Raw genomic sequence first — 22,425 nt, 5'->3', positions numbered from 1 at the left:
TTAAAATTTAATTCGTTAATAGCTGAGGGACAATAAATATTAATTTTATTCAAACATCCAATTTTATTTTTTTTATATGACTTTTCTTTTCAATTGGTTGATCTGTACCTTTCATACGAGTAAAAAATATATAGATTGCACTTGATAAGAATGACAATATATTGACAACTTGGTGAGGATGACTCTATCATGTTGACTTAACGAAAGTTAAAATTTTATTTGAATATAAAATTTAGATTTTTTAAATCTTCATTATTGTGTTGTGTGTTATTTAGTAGGGCATTCGGTCATGCGATTTCATTTCATGATGTGAAATCATGAGATGAAATCAACGTTTGGATCAATATGTGATTTCACACTGATTTTATTTCACAATCTTATATCATGAGATAAATCTTAAATTCTCCAAAAATCATGATTTGAAAATTTCAAATCTTAATATGAAATTTTTCGAAGACAAAATTTGACCCACAAATTTATGTTTTATATAAATAATTCACATTTAATTTATATATATCTACTATTCACAAGTTTAACATAAATGAAGCCAAAAGCGAATGAAGAGTAGTTTCCTATCGATTCAAAATAGTTAGGAGGCATTTTATGGCTCTCTTCGAAAATATTATAAAATGACAATATTATAAAGTAGGGCTATTTTATGCATCTCTTAAATAACACCTTGATCTCAAATTAAAAAATATGTATTTATTGAGTCATTTTTCTTAATAAAAAATGACCCAATTTTAATTTATTACATAAAATGGTCATTGGGCGTATGTTATTATTGCCAATAAGTGCATATATTAAGAAATTTTTTTTCTTGGTTTTAAAATTTGCCGATCTATGAACATGAATTGTTGCGTGGTTTAAAATATTGAAATGGGGGTTCATATCTAAACTTAGTAGTACTTTTTGGGGAGATTTGAGTTAGTCGGGATTAAATTTTTTTCAAGATTTTACATGTTGAAAACGTGAATTGTTTCAAAAGAGTAAATTATTAGAAGACTTGAAACGTTGAAAAGAAATCATATTCAAAATTTGAGAGGAGATTTTGAGTTGGTAGGGATTAAAGAAAAACCCTTAGCTATTGAAGTTTCTCCAAAGTTCTATTCTAACATTCATTGTATCGCGAATGTAAATTGTATATCAAAAGACTTGAAACATCTAGATGAACTCATATCTAAAATTTGGGACCGTTTAGAGGAGATTTGAGTTGGTTAAAATTGTAAAAAAAATAATCAGTCTAATATATTCTTAAACATCACATATACACATTATAGTTATCTATCTATACATTACATATACAAGTGATCGTTTTTGTTAACAAGTTGTGGAACAAGTTATCCCAGGATTAATTATCTTGAAATAACTTATTTTGTCACTACGATATAAATGACAGGATAAGTTATTCCAAATATAATAACCAGTACTATTTATTCTTATTCCTCACGCCCAAACGTCCCCAAAAGTGTCAATGACCCCAAGATGATAATGGTGATTGCTTGATTGGTGGGCCATTATTAGATGGGCTTTTACAAATCTTTTTCTCATAGGTGGGCTTAAAATTCATTAGGTAATTATATAGTCCATTGTTATCTTCTTGACTCACAAAAAAAGACAAAAGAAAAGACACGTCATATATCCTTGTAACACAATGTAACAAACATTCTCAACCGTTTGATTATTTTCCTATCTTTCAATCTTAAGCCACTCATCTACTATGAATATACTTTTTTTTTCCCAAATATTCTTTGTTCTTTAATTCCAAGTTGTGAGTACTTGTTAGCAATTTTTCAACTGTGCTTTTGAAGCTGACACTCTTTTCTTTCTTGTAGGGACATCTCTAGAACACACTCTCTCTCTCTCTATCCATGGCTACTCAAAGCTTCAACCAGTTCCCTTCATACCCTGAGGTAAAAACTAAATTTCAAGATTTCAAATTTCCCTTTTTTTAAAGCATCTAATTGTTAACATTTTGAGCTCAAATTCATCTTTTAAGGTTCTTTATGTTATAAAGATTTGATCTTTTTACTCATATATCAGTGTTTTTACCTTAATTCTAGATGAAAGATGTAATCTTTGAAGATACATGCAAGAACCCTTTTTACTTTAACCTCATTGTAACATAAACACAAAAAAGATTCTAGCTTTTTGCCCTTTTTATCCTGGGATTAGTGGTTGTAAAGTTTGAGGTTTTGTAACTGTTAGAACCCCAAATGAGTTTTTGTTTTTTTTCCTTCCCAATTCCCTAGTTGTATTTGTTGAAAAAGAGAACAAATGATATCAAGAATGCATTTTTTGTTTGTTTGTTTGCTAATAGATCTGTGCATATGTTTGTTTCTTGAAAAAATGAAGTTTTTTTTTTTTTTTGGTTAACAGATGATTTATGAAGCCCTTGATGAACTAAATCAAGAAGGGGGTGCAAACAAGTCATCAATAAGTAAGTACATTGAAACAAAGTATGGAGATCTGAATGAAGATCTTTCAAAGATGCTACCTTTACATTTGGACAACATGAAGCAAAATGGAGATCTGATTTTCCTCAAGAACAATTACATCAAACCTGGTCCAGATGTTCCAGCAAAGAGGGGTCGTGGTAGGCCACCAAAACCCAAAGCTCCATTGCCTCCTGGTGCTGTTGAATCTGTTGAACCTGCATCACCAAGGCCAAGAGGGCGCCCAAGAAAAGACCCTAATGCACCACCTAGTTCCAAGAAGCCAAAGCCAGAATCTGTTGCTGGAGGTCCCAATTCAACAAATCTTGGTTCTACTACTGGAAGGCCTAGGGGTAGGCCTAGGAAAGTTAGGCCACAGCCTGCTCATGATGATGATGATGATGATATTGAGGAATGCTGAAAACTTTTAAGACTTGTTATTGGACTCTTGCTGATGGTGATGACTCTAATGACTTAGTTGTCTTATTATCCTCTTTTTTTTAGGTGTTAGTAGTATTATCTTATGTAATAGTTTCAGTTTGAGTTGCCCTAGTGTGACTAGGGGGTCATGGTTTCAAAGTTAAGACTGCGTAGAATAGACTAATTGTCGTTATGCGACTAGGGTCATGGTTTACAGTGTGCAATAGACTAATTGTGGTCCGGTTCTTTTCTGAACCCCGCATGTAGTGTTAGCTTCGTGCACTGGTCTTTTTTATTAGTATGTTTAATGCCCCTATTAGTTATACAGGTTGTTAGGGGTTTGTGTACTTGTGTGTTTAACTCTTTGTTTCAAGATTCACTGTGTAGTCTGTGTAATTGTTGCACTTTTCATTATGTTGATGAATCTTTTTGTTACTCTTGTCTCTTTACCATTGACCTACTAATATGAACTTCAATGTTTACAATTGAAACTTTTTTATGGAGTAGGTTCTTGATGGTGACTACTGAAGTAATGAAACTCAAGTTGAAAGAAAAAAAGGAAAAAGAATAGATTCTTGGTTTAAGTGGATAATGAAATGAAGACATTGTAGTGGATAACATGTTTTTGTTGGGACAAAAAACATAATGTGTACGAACTAGATTGTCTGTGTTTGAAGACATTATCTCTTATCCATTAGAAAAAATGTTTTATAATCATGTTTTTGTCATAAAAAAAAAAAAAAAGGTCCCACTTGGGGTTGGAATCTTGATGTATTATGACAAGTCCTCTGATGCCTCTTGGTGGGAGTAGCAGAGTGTTGGAATCTTCTTATGTGTCTGGAGTGAGTAAAAGGGTCTAATTGTTGTTAGTGGAATGAAGAATATATTGTTTAGAATGTTTCTTAAGTGGTTGTTGGGTGTGCGAATAAAGTATAATCAAATGTTAATACGAAAAATAAACTATATATAGTGTAGTTTTTATAGGAAATATCAAGCTTAAACTAAAATGGATAATGTTACATCACTAAAAGTTAGACTAGCCACAACATCATCCTTAACTATAATTACAATCGCTGTTAATCACCATACTCGACAGGGGCGGACCCATGTTGGTTTCAGGGTGAATCTCCTCGGCAAAAAGTTATGGTATATATAAGGTAATCTTCTGTGCATATATGGATATATAAAATTTGAAACCCTAAATGACAAACTGAAACAGATAGCCTAGTGATAGTTCCTTTGAAAATTAACCTTCATATCAAGGGTTCAAATCCATGCGAGAGGAATATGAAAGAAGGCTTTTAAGAATGAAAAAAATATTATCTTCAGGATAGAGAGCCCCCGTCTGCCTTATTTGCTATGAATAAATGACCTCTCTATTTATTATCAAGCTTGCTCTTCAAACGGGCCTATCGCTCTCCTATATGAAAAGGTTCTTCCGTAATTACTCTCAATAAGACATCCATTCTCCTTTCAATTGAAAAGAGAACTAGACTTTTCTCTTAATCATCGAAATCCGCCATTCAATTGTAGTGCGGTGTTCATGTTTTATTTTTTTCAGTTCCGATTTTACACTTTTTTTTTTAGTTTTTTATTTTATAAAGCATGCTAAAAGCGTGGTTTTAAACCCCAAAAAAATTCAACGGTCAGCCACTAAAGTTATATATAATTACTTCCTTGAAATTTTGTTCTGTTGGCTTATATACACGTTTATACTTTTATTTTTCGAATTCCCTGAACGAAAATCCTGGGTCGACTGTTATCATCACTAATCATCACTATCACAAGAGTCACCAACACAACTCAAATCACCATTATCAACTATTATGGTCATCAACATTAGCTAGCACTATCAACCGCCATCGCCACCGCCATTACTACTACAAGTCATCCTCAATTAGTTTTTGTGAATATAAATAAAGACAATTTTTACAAAATACGAACAAAGTCCTTTGATATTAATAAACAAAAAAGAAGCTACATATAAGTAAAGTACTATTTATGACCCTAAAGCAAACAATAGCACACTAATACATGCATAATTCTATCCATCTACTAAACGACCCTATAAAGTTTACTAAAGAACTCAAAAACTCCAAACTCAGCTTTCTTAAATTTTCAAAGAAGCGCCATATTTACTTTTGCTATATTTGAATCCACCAATGGTACAAATGGTCTTAAATTGGCTAATGGCCTACCTTATCAAGTATATTTTTTAAAGACAGTAGCAACAGTAGACATTGAATACAAATATCAAATTCAATAAATATAGATAAGGGTTACTGTAAAGTTAGAAAATTGGCACATGTTAAGCACCAGGACCACCCCCATAGTTTTTCATTCTTTGAAATATCTTTTCAACAGAAAGATGCTGGACAACATGATGGTCCATCATTAAAGCCTCATCTTAGTACATTTTCTTTAGAATCTTTGCCATGGTTGTCATATTTTTTTTTTACTCTAGGGACCACAAAGCATATGCCTCATTGTTTCACCATTGCCATTTATTTGTTCAAAAGTAAGTATCGATATGCACTCCTTCATTCTTAATCAGAAGTCTAGAATTCAAGTCTCCTTGAGTATGGAGTCATCTTATGTGAAAAGGATTTACTCGGACTCCAATGTGGATACCAGACACTGAGAAACCAAAACATACTTGTTACTTTCTCTGGAAATCATAAATTCAAGAAGAAAGGATAACATGGTTCAGGGGGAAATTAAACTAGTACTTGTAAATTTCTTGAATAAACCCGTTCCTAAAAAGAGAGCACCGTCTACTCACACTGGCAACGAGTAGTAACAATAGGTAGTGGCGGAAGTAGGAATTAGGTTAGCTTGAAAATAGACTCGTAACTAGAAATCATAATCTTCCACATCAACTATCTTTAGAATGTCTTGTATCTTCCTCTCTTCAACGCTTTGAAACGAGCAAGAAAGTTTCAGCTAGCTATTCAATTCAAATGAATTCCCTCACTCTCTTTCTTTCTACCATATGCCCAAAAAAAGAGAAAAAGAAAGCCCAACATCTCAAAAAAGGATGATACATATTATTAGTGACCTCCTAGTAAGCATTATTTGGCAGTCTTCTACAAAAATCCTTCTTTTTTTGGCATAATACAATGATAGACACTTTAACTTGACCTCAACCGACAACTAAACACCCCAACTTTCATTTGACCATCTAGACACTTCAACTTTACCTCGGTGCGTCTCACGAACACCTTAACTTTGAAAATGCATATCAAGACACCTTTAAAGGGGTGCATTCTAGATGTGCATTCTCAAAGCTGGGGTTTTCACGTGGCCAACTTAATGAAGTTAAAGTGTTTACTTGCACATTTTCAAAGTTGGGGTGTTCCGTGGCCAGTTAAGGCCAAGTTAAGGAGTCTGTATTATGCCTTTTTTTTTCCTTTTATTACTTCTAACTAGTCACGATTTTACAGCTACTTGAAAATACACTTGTAAAAGAGGGGATGTGCCTGAGCTTTTACCCCAAGGACTGAACTTGGCTAACAGAGTTTTAAAAGCTAAAAAGCCAACTGCAAAAACAAATACAAAGAGGCTATAAAGCTGAAAATTCAAGGAAACAGGCTTCAAATCTGTCCAAGTAGAGCTCCATAAGTATGAGTACTATATATACAGAGCTCTTCTTGGTTGTGACTAAGAGACGCCAACTTGTCAACAACTCGATTGGCTTCTCTGTAGCAATGTTAATGTCATAACCCTCACACGATTGCTAAAACAGATTAACATACAATCAAATATTCGTCAAACGTATGAAGCATAACATGGCTAGATATTGTTTCAAGACAGGACACAAGATGCATTTCTAATTTGAGTATCTTAACTGCAAACATACCTGAATCGTGGAGCGAGAGCTCTTCCACGTGCAGGATTCCTGAAAAATTATGGCCGACTTTCATCTTTGTTTGACCAGTTGGTCTCAGTCATTTTATTCAAACAAGTATAGAGCCAAAATGAATAGTTTTGTGTCTATTGCCAGTTCTTCCTCCTGAATCAAAGATCTATCATTGAGATGGACAGCGAGTTGGCATGGACAGTAAATTGATTCCATTGAAATATGGCTTTGAGTAACCTGGGGAGCTTTGTAGTGACCTCTGATGGTGAAGCGTGGGATGGCCTATTTTCACGTCTAAATTGGGAGCCCAAAAAGGAGTTTTTATACCAATCAGATAAAGCTCTAAACTTTCTTCATCGCTAGTCTGGTATTCTAATAGGAAAACATGTGTATTAACGAGAAATATTACTACTGTTTCAACATATTTGGTTGGAAACCTGAACCACTACACAGCGTTCTTAGGCAAGGAATAGGAACAGTGAATTCAAATATATGGACAAGGACCAATATTGTATCTTCTAGAGAAATAGCACATTTCCATGGCATCGAAGAGGCTAACTTGTTTAAACTTAGCCATCCATCATAATTGGAAGATCAAGAATTACTCATCCCAGCAAACACAGTCAACAATGTGACAGGGAAAAATTACAATGTTAAGGGACAACAAATTGAGAGGATAGCATCAGAAAACCAAATGAACATGATTCTACAGGGAATTATAGCACAAAAATATTTGCAACCGTACTTTTGATGGGGCTGCAAATTGTACATCAATGGTGGCGCTCGTGTACAAAAAGAAGAATTTTTACAGGGCTATAAGGATACAAAAGAATTATAAGTTGTTGGAACATGACTAATGCTTTTATCAATCATACACAAAAGAGAGAAAAGCACCTTGGAACAGAGTTGCTACTCGGGACCAGTTGATTCTCTCTTTAATTGTAATTTCCCAGATTCGTCTCTATTGTGAAGTTTTTCAACTACTTCATGCCAGCTAGTTCTTGCATCACTTCCCTGGGCTTTGCTTGTGGATGCATCTTCGTCGTGTTTTTGAGATGCCTCAAAAGTTATATCCTCTATGGGTTCTTCTTCCTCTTTTTGTGTTGAGGATTCCTCTTCCCCTACGCCCACAGCGTGTGGTATATTTAAACTGACGGCTCTTTCGATTGCATCCTTGTGCTCTTTTTCTAATGTCTTCAGTCTTTCAAATTTCTGCACTTTAGGGGGAGAAGTGGTGGTCTCCGCACTAGCCTCCTTAAGTCTCTGCATGGACGTATTCCTCAACAAGATCAGAGTCTTTCAACACAAGAGGATTCATTTACTCTACCCCAACCGATTCGGGATTGAGGCACAGTTGATGTAACCACAAAAGAAAATGATAATGACTTGCACACATGCAGATATATGCTGGTTCTGCTGCTATGCTCTTCGGGGATCTTAAAACTGAATATTTTAATGGAAAACAGACATTCTAGTACCACTATATGCAGCATGTTATCCAGATGGTGAGTAATAGCGTATTTCTAGAGTTAAACATTGAAAGGCAATGGTTACACTATGTTTTTAGGGACAGAGAAAAGCTGGAAGCTTTTTATAGGTCGCAGAAGTTACACTTTGATGCAAAAAGCTACACCTTCTTACAAAGGAAATCCTTGGAGTAGTTACTAGTTCCCAAAGACACATATATTTAGTTTCTTTTTTTATGAAGACAATCGCCCTCTCACTAATGACAAAATGACTAAGTTCATGCTTTTGTCGTTGAAATTTTAGTGCGATAAAGTCAAGTCATTTACTCCTTACATATTCCATCCTAAAATGTAATGATAGATGACCAACTACAGCTTTCTTTCCAAAGTACAAGGAATATTGATGCTACTTACTGCAAATGCCTTTTCAGATTCTTTTTCTATCCAAATGATCCCATGATCGGATAGAGAGTTGCATGACAACACAATATGTTCAAATCTTCCGTCAACGGGGATTGCAGTTCTAACATCTGGAGGGTACCTCCCACATCTGGCAAGCACAAAATTACACATCAGGAGTAGTCAAGCATCACCGTTGTCAAAATATCATAACAAAAATAAAGCAAGGAATGAGAGCTACAATCACAATCAAGAAGTCGGTGAATTAAAGAGTTCTACTTGTTAGGTAAAAATATTTTCTATTTACTGATAATTGAAATCCGAAACAGTGGGAAAACCCCATGGTCTAATTTGAATATACTCTGCCATAGCAGCATCTGTACAACAATTGTACATGCCTAAGCATGTTCAGATATTGTGCTGACAGTGATGTGAAGAGAATATGCAATAGAATCAGAAGACATGATGAATACACAACATACAAGCAGGAAATTTTGTTAGGTAGGTAGATCCTGACAAGAGATAACTGAACCAAGAATCTATTCTTACTGCTTAAGGTTCTTATTTCCCCCACTTGAAACCAACTCATGTCGCACTTTAGGGAGAAGAATGGGAAAGAATAATCAAATTTATTATGTTTAAATTAAAGGAAACTAAAGCAATAGAGACTTAATGCTGCAAGCTGATTGGTGACAATGAAAAGGAATTGAAACAAGTACTACAAACTACTTTTATGCGCAAAGATGCACCATCTCTATTATACTTTTCTTTCTTTATCTTCAAACCAAATGTAGGAATGCAGCACTTCCAATGTTTCGTAGTGGTACTCGTAGTGGGCTTCATCTTTTTATGTGAGATTGATACTATTCTGCAATCTTCTGCTTAATATGCTATAGGATATGCTGATGACGATGCATTTCATATGGTAGTTCTCTGTTACATCTCCAATAGTTCAGGGACCTAAGCATATCCTAATCCAAGCATCTAACTAGACGAGGGCAAAGAATAATGGCGAGATTGATAGTTGTGTGAACACCGCTTAAGAGCACATGACCAACTCATGATCGAGTATTAGAAGTTACATAAATAGTAACACACTAAGACCGTTTCCAGAAGAAATTCCATTTTGGAGATCATAGCCACCAGATGTTTGAAATGACTCATACTAGTCGATAGTGGCAAGGATCAGACCCCACCCCAACACCAATTCAATAGACTTGTGACCCACACTATGAAACTTAAATACGGAATCAAGATAACAGGATATTTAAAAAGAATGAAACATCACCAGGTAACTGAGGGAACCTATAATTCGTAAAGAAGACAAAGTTAAAGCACACAATGACTACAAGAAAAGTTACGCGGTTCTGTGAAACTATCCGACAGAGATTCTTTTTATTATATATAATCATTAGTTTGCATTACTTTGACTATTTGACAGTACAAGCCATACTAGTATCACTCATTTGAATGTGGTTTACCTGCAAAATCTTCTTTCTACAATGTGATACATTCGGCCAGGTGCATAAAGTCTTCTTGGATCTCGGAGTTTTCTGCCCTCAGGGATGAAGGTATCTCTCAAGCATATCAAAAATATCAGGCAGGGTAAACTGTTGAAAGCATTAATGCCTGATATAAGAGATAATTATAGCAATCACTCAAAGGCAGAACATAGAGAACTCAAGGGCATTGTTATGCACACACAGAGTGTATAAGGATTGTACTAACCAGAAGATGGATTTAAATATATCTTCAAGTGGTGTGGCTGTTCTTGGCAGGAAATCATCCTGCAGAAGAAAAAATCATTGTACCATTATTAATTCACATTGGCAACTGAAGAGAAAGCAAAACACACATATAATTATATTCAGTATCCGGGTCCTTTTGTGGTTTCAAGGCCAAAATTTTAGTCTCAAGAATTTAAGCAAGATAAATAGCTGCAAACAAGAAACTTCCTAAGTTTGCAAATATGATCACTGAATAATAGTGGAAAAGATTACCACTTTAGTGGACAAATATTTTACTGAGATATCTCAACTAATTTCTCATAAATCGAAAAAAAGAAACCCAAAGAAACAAGATATCCCAACAATTGCACTGCCCAACGGTTTTAACTAATCAGTAGCTGCAAGAATGAGTAAGACATTAGCTCATCCGTAATTAACCTATATTCTGAGCATAATGTGATAAATTATCATTAGCAACTAAGCTATCAGCTCAGTTGGAATTAACCTATATTCTGAGCATGATGTGATGATTTCGTCACTAAAGATCTTTTCGGTCCTTCGAGATATTTTGTATGAAGAAAACGACAATCAATCCTCTGAGAGTGATACACAAAAATGACCAAGGTGGATCCTATCCTAAAGGAGAAGGATGAGGAGCAGGCGTTAGCTTTAGCAGTGAAGCCAAATGTTAACGAGATAAACAATGAGATAAAGGACAACATGTAAACAATTTAATTTGACTAAACAGAAGCCTGCTGGTAGGAATTCCACAGGATACACTTTTTTTCATCTAGGGTGTGGTTCAAAGGGACTACGGCGAAGAACTGCTCTAACGTAGCACTTCGTCAGTAAGAATTATAGAGAGGATAGAATATAAGCCTAATTGTTCTTTTTTAAATAGCATACAGTGGACCAGGAGTCAGCCAGAGAAAACGAAACACAATAGAAGAGTTGTTTCGCTGCATAAGATCCTCTAATCAACTACTACTACCATCAGCAGTTCATGGAGGTAGCGCAAAGCTAGTGAACTCCCAGTAAAAAAAGAGGAATAAGAAAGGAAAAGAAAGAGGAAATATTGCTAAGGAAATGCAACAACCACCCAAGCCATTGCATTGTAAATTCACCAGAACCGCTCTTCTGTCTGTTTATTTATCATCAAAAAAAAAAAAAGGTAGGTCAGTAAAACCTCGCCCAGGAAAGAAGCCAGCTAACTCAGTGCATAGCATACACGTTCTGACCACTCACAATCTCCAATGTTACTTTTTCCTTGCTACTCTTTAATTTTGTCTCTTTGAAAGGTGAAAATTCCAGTTAGTTCCACTATAGTCAACCAAAGGGTGTTTCAATCATCTCATCCCTGATATGATCATATGAATATACTTTGTTTACAGTTTGCTCCTCAAATGCTAACATACGACACGGATGGTCAAGATTCAATTTGTTGTAAATCAAAGGAAAGATACACTAACCATTAATATTCGTTCTTTAGGTAGCATTGGCTGCCTGCTTTCCTGGGCGAGGTTTTACTGACCTACCTTTTTTTTTTTTGATGATAAATAAACAGACAGAAGAGNCTGTCTGTTTATTTATCATCAAAAAAAAAAAAAGGTAGGTCAGTAAAACCTCGCCCAGGAAAGAAGCCAGCTAACTCAGTGCATAGCATACACGTTCTGACCACTCACAATCTCCAATGTTACTTTTTCCTTGCTACTCTTTAATTTTGTCTCTTTGAAAGGTGAAAATTCCAGTTAGTTCCACTATAGTCAACCAAAGGGTGTTTCAATCATCTCATCCCTGATATGATCATATGAATATACTTTGTTTACAGTTTGCTCCTCAAATGCTAACATACGACACGGATGGTCAAGATTCAATTTGTTGTAAATCAAAGGAAAGATACACTAACCATTAATATTCGTTCTTTAGGTAGCATTGGCTGCCTGCTTTCCTGGGCGAGGTTTTACTGACCTACCTTTTTTTTTTTTGATGATAAATAAACAGACAGAAGAGCATAGCATACACGTTCTGACCACTCACAATCTCCAATGTTACTTTTTCCTTGCTACTCTTTAATTTTGTCTCTTTGAAAGGTGAAAATTCCAGTTAGTTCCACTATAGTCAACCAAAGGGTGTTTCAATCATCTCATCCCTGATATGATCATATGAATATACTTTGTTTACAGTTTGCTCCTCAAATGCTAACATACGACACGGATGGTCAAGATTCAATTTGTTGTAAATCAAAGGAAAGATACACTAACCATTAATATTCGTTCTTTAGGTAGCATTGGCTGCCTGCTTATCCTCAACTCAGTACATTATCTTATTCTATCACCCTCCTAGTCCATCTCTCTATCACAGTAAAAGCTACAAAAGGAGCATGCATTAGAACATCTTCATTAAGTGCAACTTTAGCAGAATCTATTATGGGATACACTCTTTGGATAGATCACCTTAAGGCTATGAAGGCCATTCAATGAAAAAAAAAACTGATTTTGGCTTCGCATAAGCATTCTTACCATGTGTGTATGCCACATACAAAGATAGCGTCTTTCTATTCAAATTACAAATATAGTCTTAACTTTTTTCTTTAAAATACAAAGTTCATGTTACATTTGCACCCATTGATTTAATTTCGAATTAGCTTTGACACTCACCTGCAATATGACTGAGTGTATTACATCAGCATACTTAACAGCCAAGTTGAGTGACATACATCTTGCTGGTGCAACTGCATAACACCTAACAAGATTCCTTGGAATCCCGCCTAACCTATCTTTATGATTCACCACAATTATTGTTAGCAACGACGCCACACCAGAACCCAAAGAATGCCCTGCGAAATAGTGGCAGCAAAATCAACCATTTCTTAGTAATCCACCCAATCACTCGAGTTTAAACAAGTTTCGGCTGGTTAAAATGCAACTCAAATCCAAAAATCCAATTGTATTGGGATTGGAAATAGTGTAAATTTACAAGAGCTTAATCTAAGGGCCTGTTTTGGACATCAATTTCAAATGTAATTGATTTGAAATCATGCTGATTTGAAGTTGTAATTTCGTTTGGATATGCAAAACTTCTCCAACTGAAGTTGTATTATTTTCTTATTAATATGAAAACCCCATAATGTATGAAAACTATCAAAACTTCTCCAACCCTTATACAATCTTACCAAATAAGCAAATCATAGTTTCCAAATAAGGTATCGAAATATCCTAACGCACCGAACTAATAAATCACACATCTCCATATTCCTTCGGTTGGTCACATGCTATTTACAAACTTTCAAATACCCATAATATTACAAAGATTCACTGGTCTAACATATCTACAATAGAAGTAACTAGATATTCTTTGATTAGTGACGGATCTACGATTTTCAGTTAAGAGGTTCAAAAAACAAAAATATAATGCCTAAGTTTAGAACTTTGAAGTCAAACTTATTGATGAGATGAGCTTTTTTTTTTTTTGCAAAAAATAAAAAAATCATGGGTCTTTTTTTTAATGGCAAAATATAAACTTATAGATCATTAAAAAAATGAAATCACAAATAATAAATTTGTGCAAAGTTGAAATTTTACCAGCAAATATCATTTTGTAGCTCCTTCCATTGTCAATCCAAAGCTTACTCAAAGTTTCAGACTCATTATTTAAAACCCAAATAGCAGATTTCAACAAGCCATGATGTACATATCCTCCATCAAACATCTGTTTCCCCAATCTATTATCCAACAATACTTTGTAATCACTTTCACTCAGTAAATTCAAACCCCTAATAGCAAGCACAATCTCCTTATGCTCATGATCACAGTAGATCAAATACGGCGGTGCCCGGCCGGAGGTTTGTTCATAGGTAACCCGTTTTACAACCCAATCCGGGTTTAACCGATACCCACCCGGCGGTGGGAATTTGGGTTTATGGAGATTTGGTTCATATACAGCTAAAATTGTCCGGCAGAGACGGGGAACTGGCTCGAATTCTTCACAGGTAGCTTCCGGCCACGTAGCACTGTCGTTATTCCCGATGTAAGTGCAGCGCTTCCACGCCCAACGGATACAACCAACTACCAATACACACTCAACTCCGCAAGCAACTGACATTTATTAGTGTTGTTAAAATTCAGCTTCAAATAATATGGTAACAAACGTGACTCAATAAAATTAGTCGCTTAAAATCAAATTCTATTCTAACAGAAAATTGAGTAGATTCACAATGAAAATGAATCAGAGAATAAAATGAAAAATTTCTGATTATTTAGTAAAGCCTCTACTTGTTGTGATGAACGAACGAACGAACTGTATTGCTGGTCCCAATTATTACAGTTTGAATTAGCACCCCCTTCAGTTTAAAATATTAATATCGTTTTTAGTTACTCTTTTCGTCCTAATTTATATGTCTTCGTTTAAAAAAATAATGACATATTTTTTTTAGTCAGTTAGATTTTATAATATTTTAATTTTAACTTTTCAACGTGATATGTTTAATTATAAAATTAAAGATTATTTTGATATATTTATAATTTTAATTTAAGATTATAGAATTTAAAATAGTGTTTCTTTTTGTTTTATGAAAATTTAAATCAAGTTAAATTAACACGTTCTTTTTTAAATCGAAAGCGTGAAACACTTTTAAAAAATTGAGATATTTTTCTATTTAGTTATAATTTAATTTTAAAATATTTATTTTGTCCTTAACAAAATGATTGATTCATAATCAAACAAACATGTACATATCATTTATTTTTTACATATAAGTTTCAAGCAAAAATTTTGCGTCAAATTAAATTATATTATATAAAATAAATATTAAAAAAATATTTTTATCATTTTGTGTCAAGTCAAAATATATCATACAAAATAATTATTATTTTTTTAAAAAATATATATTTATCATTTTGTTTAGATCTAGTCTTACTGTTGAATTATATAATGTTTGGCTAGACTGTATTGTTTGTTGTTGTTTAATAACATTTTAGTTGTTTGGTTTGATTGTATCGTACTGTATTGTAATTTATAAATTTACTAAAATATCCTTAATTATTCTAGGGTAGGAGGTTTGATTGATTTAAGTATTTAAGGTAAAGGGTAAAATAGTATTTTAAAATATTATGTAAAGATATAATTGAAAAAAAAAATTAAGTAACAATAGGACACACCAAATTGGTTGTCCATAAAATAGGACTTCTCATTGTTATGTAACAACGAAATTTAACAATACAGTATAATACATTTTAAGTAATAATCAAAACAAATATTGTAGGTATAGTAACAATACAATACAATACAATGGATAACAAGGATCCATACATAGTGTTAGTGAAATATTATGGACAAACAATAAAATAACCAAGTATTAGAGGTTATTTGTTAAAGAGATTTAGAAAAATATATAGTAGGGTTAGAATTAATTTAATTAATTAATCGTTTTTGTCGTCCTCACATGAGCAATTTGTGATATTCAAATTCAATGTTGTTGTGTACTTCGAATCTTCCCATGTCACTCTCTATAGACTAAAAGGTTCATTTTTTTTAACCCTTGTCTTATATGCACTAACATAATCTTAGATTATTTAATTAACTAATCTTAATTATTTTATGACCCGGAAGACATGTTCCTACCACATGGTTAATTAAGGCTTTTTGGCATCTTTCCCACTAGAATTAAAAGAAAATTTTGAAATATATTTGAATTGTGGTCGAAATTATTATAATAATCTTAAATTTTAGACAGATTTATTATTTTTGTAGTATTTAATATTTTGTTCTGTCTCTATTTAGTTGTTCATTTTAAAAATAGTACACATATTAAGATAGCAATAATTAGTATAGTGGAGTAATTAATTATGTTTTCACAATGAATGAATTAAAACTTGAAATTTTTCAGAAAGTTTAAATGAGGATATAATAGGAAAAAATTTTATCCTTTCTTTTTTGTTAAAATGGACAAGTAAATAGGGACAGCTAAAAGAGAAAATATGAACAAGTAAATAAGGACGGAAGGAATATTGTACTTTAAAGATATCAAAATGTACAACTGGATAAGTTACCATATATAATGATGTCCACGTGGACATGAACACATATATATCTTTAAATACACTATTAATAATGCAGGGGTTAACAGGTCCTTCTCAAAATTTGAAATTGTTATAGTAATTCAATCAAAATTTGAATATATTTCAAACTTTTTTTCTAAAAAGAAAATTACATATATTTACGTACGAATATATTAGATATTTGATACTAAATATCGAATATGTGATAGTAGTAATGATACACTAGATATTTGATACATGATATATTGATAAAATTGATATCAGTTACACTAGATGAGATTGATATTAAAGACATTGGATGAAATTAATATTAAATACATGAATACATAAATTGTGAAAGTCAAATACATTGTATAGTACATATACAATAAAGGAGAGATACGCACAACAAAGAGAGAGTTTATGTATCCAGATATATGCAAATTATACTGTACAATACATTTTATCAGAAATAAATTACACTAAATTAACTTGCATGTATTTGATATATATAATACGTATATCTATTTATTCCGTCAAATACATATATTCAAAATAAATATTTCTTTTTCCTGTTTGAAAATATAATTGGAAAATTATTATTTTAGTGTGTAACGAAAATAATCAACGATCAACATACACTCAACCCCCACAAGAAACTGACATCAATCAATGGTGTTAGGTCAACTTCAATTACTACTCAACAACAATGTGCAATTATTATAGAGATAATAAAATTTAATAGTCTAAACTTTTTTTAAAAAAAATGTAAATTATGTTCTGGATTTTTAAAGAGAAAGTAGGTAAATTAGCTGGATTGAAAGATTTATTAGTATTTTAAGTGGATTTGACAGAGGACATAGGAAAAAGTAGGAAAAAAATAAAGTGTTTAGTACATAGAGGATTCTGGTTGTTCTTGTCTTAAAGGTCTCATCACTAGGAAAAAAAAAACTTTCTGTAATTATTAATTGATAACAATATTTAATTAATGTTAAATATGTATTTTAATGATAATTTTGAAAAAAAAAAGAGAAGAAGATTTATAATTTTGTTCATATCTAATCTTACTGTTTTAATTAGTGATGTAAGTATTAGATGCCATTCTTAAGAGGTTTAGGAAAATATATAGAGTAGGCTTAGAATTAATCAAATTTGTTTATTGAAATCAACTTCTTTAAACCTACTTATATGAGGTTATATTAGATAAGATATATATGTTATTTGTTGTAGTTAAGTTTGATTATTTAAGGAATCTTCAAAAATTTATGATTTGATAATTAATACCTATACACCCTAAATTGCAATCACTTCTAGCTTATATTTCTACTATCTTTCAAAATATTATATTTATGTAAGATTCATAAATGTTTTATTTGAAGGATCTAATCTATGGTAGCACACTAATGGTACACTATCCAGTAAGTCCTCGTTTATTTGCATTTAATGAAGGTTTTGATTTCAATGAGTTCGGATTTTTAACTATTAAGTAGAGTTTTAATATAGATATTAATGTTTTCTTACGCTTAAGTGAGCTTTAATTTAATATTACAAGCATTTAGATTTTCAATCAAACTAATTTAACTATGCATAAAAATAATTTTGATTAATTTTAATGTTTTCTTAAGCTTAAATTAGCTTTAATTTAAGAATTTATCTTCTTTTAGATCCACCTAACGCGATCCATTCCATATTAATTTTTAAAAATTAATATTTAAATTTTTCCCGTATTCGCCCCGTCTCATTATCATCCTACCATAAAGGGCTAACCAGCAGGGCAAGAACACATGCATATGGCTGTCTTTTTCGACAAATTGACTAGGTGGTCCAACAACGTGAATATAATGTCAACCGCTACTTCTTCTCTTCTTCTTTTTTTTTTCGAATTTATATCACTAAATAGGAAAAAGGGTCTGACAAACCTCTCAACTTTATCATTTAGAGCTGATATAACCATTGTTATGAAAGCGGCTCATATATACGCCTACTTATAAACAAATGACTCACATATACCTTTTTTCTCTAACGGAAATGAATAAAAAATTAATTTTAGTCTAATTTTTTATTATTCTTTTCTAAAAAATATAATCTCATATAAGTAAATTTAAACCTCGTTAAACATTTTTTTTATATTTTTTTTCAATGACTAATTTAGAATTATTATTGATACTCAAATTTGTTTATGTTTCACTAATATTCTTAAAAAAACTTATTGTAAATGAACAAATTGTTTTATTCGAATACAAAAAATCAAATTACAATATAGGCAAATAAAAATAGTTTAAATTTATTTTCTTTAAACTAAGGAATGAAAGAAAAAAAATAATATAAGAATAAGAAACTCAAATAATTATAATAAAAGAAGTCAAAAAATAATTTATGTATGAAAAAATTTAAAATATACCTTGAACTTTGATAGAAAAATCGTATATAACCCTAAATAATTTTTTTAAAAAATAAAAAGTAAAAAGTATAAATTTAAAACTAATTTTTTAACTTCCGTTAAATGAAGGGTATATGTGAGCTCATTTTGTGACGACAGGGTAAATGTGAGCTGTAAATATAACGGTAAGGGTATATATGAGCCACTTTCATAACGAGGGGTATATCAGCTCCAAATGACAAAGTTAAGGGGCATATCAGACCCTTTTCCCCACTAAATAAAATGTTTAGTGGTTTTTAATTTAAAAAAATAAATTTTCAATAGAAATAAGTATAAATTAAATTAAGGGGTTTAAGTCTTTAACTTACTAATCCTAATAAGGTAACAACGTTTAATTAATTAACAAATATGAAAAAAGAAAAAGTAACAACTAGAGAGGGCTAGATATTTTATATGGCTGGATTGGTTCAGATTTTTCAAATATCAAATTAATAACTAAACATTGTCAAAATATGTGAAGCAAATAATTTACTACAATTGTGCAGTACAACAAAAGAAACATTTTGTGACAATAGATTTTCCTTTCAAAAACAATATTTATTGCCACAAAAATATTCAGCAACAATTGGGTCAATAGGCGTTAGGCCATGCAATACCATATTAGGATATGGTATCGTGAGATGGAATCAGGGTTTAGACATGTGATTTTACGCTAATTCCATATCATGAGATGTGATTTCATATTCTCCAAAAATCATGATATGGAATCAGGAATCATATGAGAATACCATATGATTTGAGATATTTTAATATAAAAGTTGATCTACAAATTTATATTTTGTTAAAACAACCCTACATTTATATTTACTAACAATTTATTTCACATGTAAATAAAATTTATAGTCACATTATTACTTTTTAAAATTTATTATTCTCACCAACATATATTCACTTTAACTCACACTTCACGATTGTTGAGTAGTAAAATCTTGAAGGGCCTGTATAATGTGTTTCATTTTTACTCAAATATATTGATAAGAAGTGAAAGTTAGATTCAAACAATTACTTAAGTGGAGAACAAATAGTTATGTAACAATTTTTTTATGCGATTTCATAATTTTTTATTTATTTGGTAAGATTGAACAAGCAATTGGAGCTATTTCAATAGTTTTAGATTATGAAATTTTTATGTTTATGAGAAAATATGCAACACCAAAATTTCATATCGCATGTCCATACAATACTTCAATGTCATATCATGATTCCATATCATTATATACAAAATCGTTTAAAGCTTTAGTGACATTAATATAGAGTGTTAATTATAAACGTCGATATTCATTATTGCTGCTACATATAATATAACGACAATTATATTATTGACACTAAATCCCTTTATTTGTTGCAATAAGATGTATTTGCTCCCAACACATTTTCATTAATAGTAACATTATTATACATGAGAAACATCACATAGTAGATACCACCATTGTAATTCATTTTATGAAAGAAACAAGACTTGTAAACTTAGCTATGAAATTATGTAGCTTGTTGTTTGGTCACTAGTTCCAGAGCATCTTCAATCTGAGTAGACATATAATTGTTGTAACAAATATCCAATTCGCGACGTTGATGAAGAGATGAAAGTAAGCATCTCTACATGATTTATTGAAGACTAAAGTTAATTAAGTTGTTTCATGAAAGGTTTAGTGAAAGTAGTCCATCTAATTGCGCAATTTCTTCAGGAACTCTTCCAACTAATTTGATACTTGAAAAATCAATGATCTTCAACAACCCGAGTGTTTTATTGTACACATATTCATTATTTTTCCACTGAACTAATGCATCCCCATGTATTCTTCAACGGAAGAATAAAATTCATCTCCGTTTTGTTCACTCAAATAAAAAAAAATCTTGAGCTTGAAGTACTACTATGAAACAATGATGTGATTTTATTGAGACAATGAGGGATTTCTCCTGATAAGAAGTTATGAGAAAGATCCATAATATGGATTTGATTCAGATGACACAAATTCGAATGTATATTTCCATTAAATTTATCCATCAAATATCCAATTGAGCTAGGAATTTTACGATATAGTTTGTTGCTAGCTAAATTAAGACGAATCTACCCTTTCTGTAATTAACTTATAGAAAGTAGTTATAATAACTTACTGAAAAAGACGAATCTACCCTTTCTGTTGTTAACCGACTTCAACCCTTAATCTCACCTACTTTATATCACAACTCATAGTCATTTCGTCTTTAAATTCAAATTTTTATACTCCCTTCCCCTCATTTTAGTTATGCGTTTTAATTAATGGGCATAAAAATCTAAAAATATATATGGAATTTTATAATTTTAAATTAAAAGTTGGCATCATGCAACATTATTTTTTTTAGGCTTAAGTTATACGTGATCTCTTAATGTTGTTCGCATATTTCATAATGTGTTATATTGTATTTATACTCTATTGTACTGTATTGTATGGTAGATACAATGTTTGGCTAGATTGTATTGTTTGTTGTTGTTTAGTAACAAATTTATAAATTTACTTAAATATCCTTAATTATTCTAGGGTAGGAGGTTTGACTAGATTTAAATAATTAAGGTAAAGGGTAAAATAGTATTTTAAAATATTATCTAAAGATATAATTGAAAAAAGAAACTAAGTAACAATGGGAACACACCAAATTGGTTATTCCATAAAATAGGGGTTTTCATTGTTACGTAACAACGAAATTTAACAATACAGTACAACACATTTTAAGTAACAATCAAAACAAACATTGTAGGTATAGTAATAATACAATACAATTACAATGATCCAAAACATAGTGTTAAACGCCTCAACTTAGCCGTGTATCTATTGAACACTTTATATGTTAAAAAGTAATTACTATTAGACGCAAAATGCTGACATGACAAAAAAAGTGTAACCACTCTCCTGAAACACGTGAAAACGATTACAAATAATATTTTTTTTCTTTTTCTTGCCAACTCATATAGCTAAATTAATGAATAATAATAAATAATATAAAAAAAATAAAAATATAAAAGGGAAGGAAAGTCTTTCTCATCTTCCTCTACAAGTATTTCATGTCTCTTTACATGCCCCACCCTCCACATTTCGCCCACCCTTTATAATTCGTCTACTGTTTTTTTTTTTAAATTTTATGATAATCAGATTAAAGTCTCAAATATTTCGATGAATTTCTATTATTTCTGATAAAAATAATATTTCTATGAAACTCCATTATTTAAGATGAAAATAGTATTTTTTTCGAAAAACGTCTATTGTTTTCTAATAATTATGATAAATGTTCACTAATGAAAAGAAGATGAAGAGAATGAATGGAACGTGTTGTTGCTATTAGAACGAAAGATAAATGATGAATTAGCTTAGATGGATAACAATGGTGTATTAAATAGGATTCGATGGAGAAAAAGAAAGGAGTAAATGTTACGATTTAGGGTGAAGAAACCTTACCCCAGAACAAGAACCAGGTTCTTGTAAGTTGCTTTTAAGTAAAGACACAAACACTTATTGAATTAAAAACCTTCCTCACTCAAGGAAGGAAAAACCTCGTTTTATTAATTCAATTATAAGATTTTGTGATTACAACTCAATAATCAAAAAGCCTTATCTCTACTACCTCTCTCGATTGACTCCAATCGATCTCTCCAAAAGGCCAAACCCCCC

At 31.7% G+C, this 22,425-nt stretch overlaps 2 protein-coding genes across 2 annotated transcripts; one reads left to right on the top strand and one right to left on the bottom strand.

The window, feature by feature from the left end:
* The first annotated feature begins 1,746 nt into the window (after positions 1–1,746).
* On the top strand, positions 1,747–3,290 carry LOC107020888 (HMG-Y-related protein B-like). The gene is made up of 2 exons (XM_015221415.2): positions 1,747–1,913; positions 2,380–3,290. Exons 1-2 carry the CDS (start codon positions 1,872–1,874, stop codon positions 2,854–2,856), a joined length of 519 nt encoding a protein of 172 aa, XP_015076901.1. The 5' UTR covers positions 1,747–1,871; the 3' UTR covers positions 2,857–3,290.
* A 4,007-nt stretch (positions 3,291–7,297) lies between these two features.
* On the bottom strand, positions 7,298–14,643 carry LOC107020907. The gene is made up of 6 exons (XM_015221435.2): positions 13,888–14,643; positions 12,964–13,142; positions 10,308–10,366; positions 10,061–10,189; positions 8,595–8,730; positions 7,298–7,977 (listed from the first exon to the last, which is right to left on the bottom strand). The coding sequence occupies exons 1-6, from the start codon at positions 14,405–14,407 to the stop codon at positions 7,624–7,626; spliced, it is 1,377 nt and encodes a 458-aa protein (XP_015076921.1). The 5' UTR covers positions 14,408–14,643; the 3' UTR covers positions 7,298–7,623.
* Positions 14,644–22,425: the final 7,782 nt, after the last annotated feature.

The sequence above is a fragment of the Solanum pennellii genome, chromosome 5 (assembly GCF_001406875.1).
Source record: "Solanum pennellii chromosome 5, SPENNV200".
NCBI classification, from domain to species: domain Eukaryota; kingdom Viridiplantae; phylum Streptophyta; class Magnoliopsida; order Solanales; family Solanaceae; genus Solanum; species Solanum pennellii.
The sequence above is the reverse complement of the archived record's forward strand: the minus strand, read 5'-3'. Positions and strand labels throughout refer to the sequence as shown.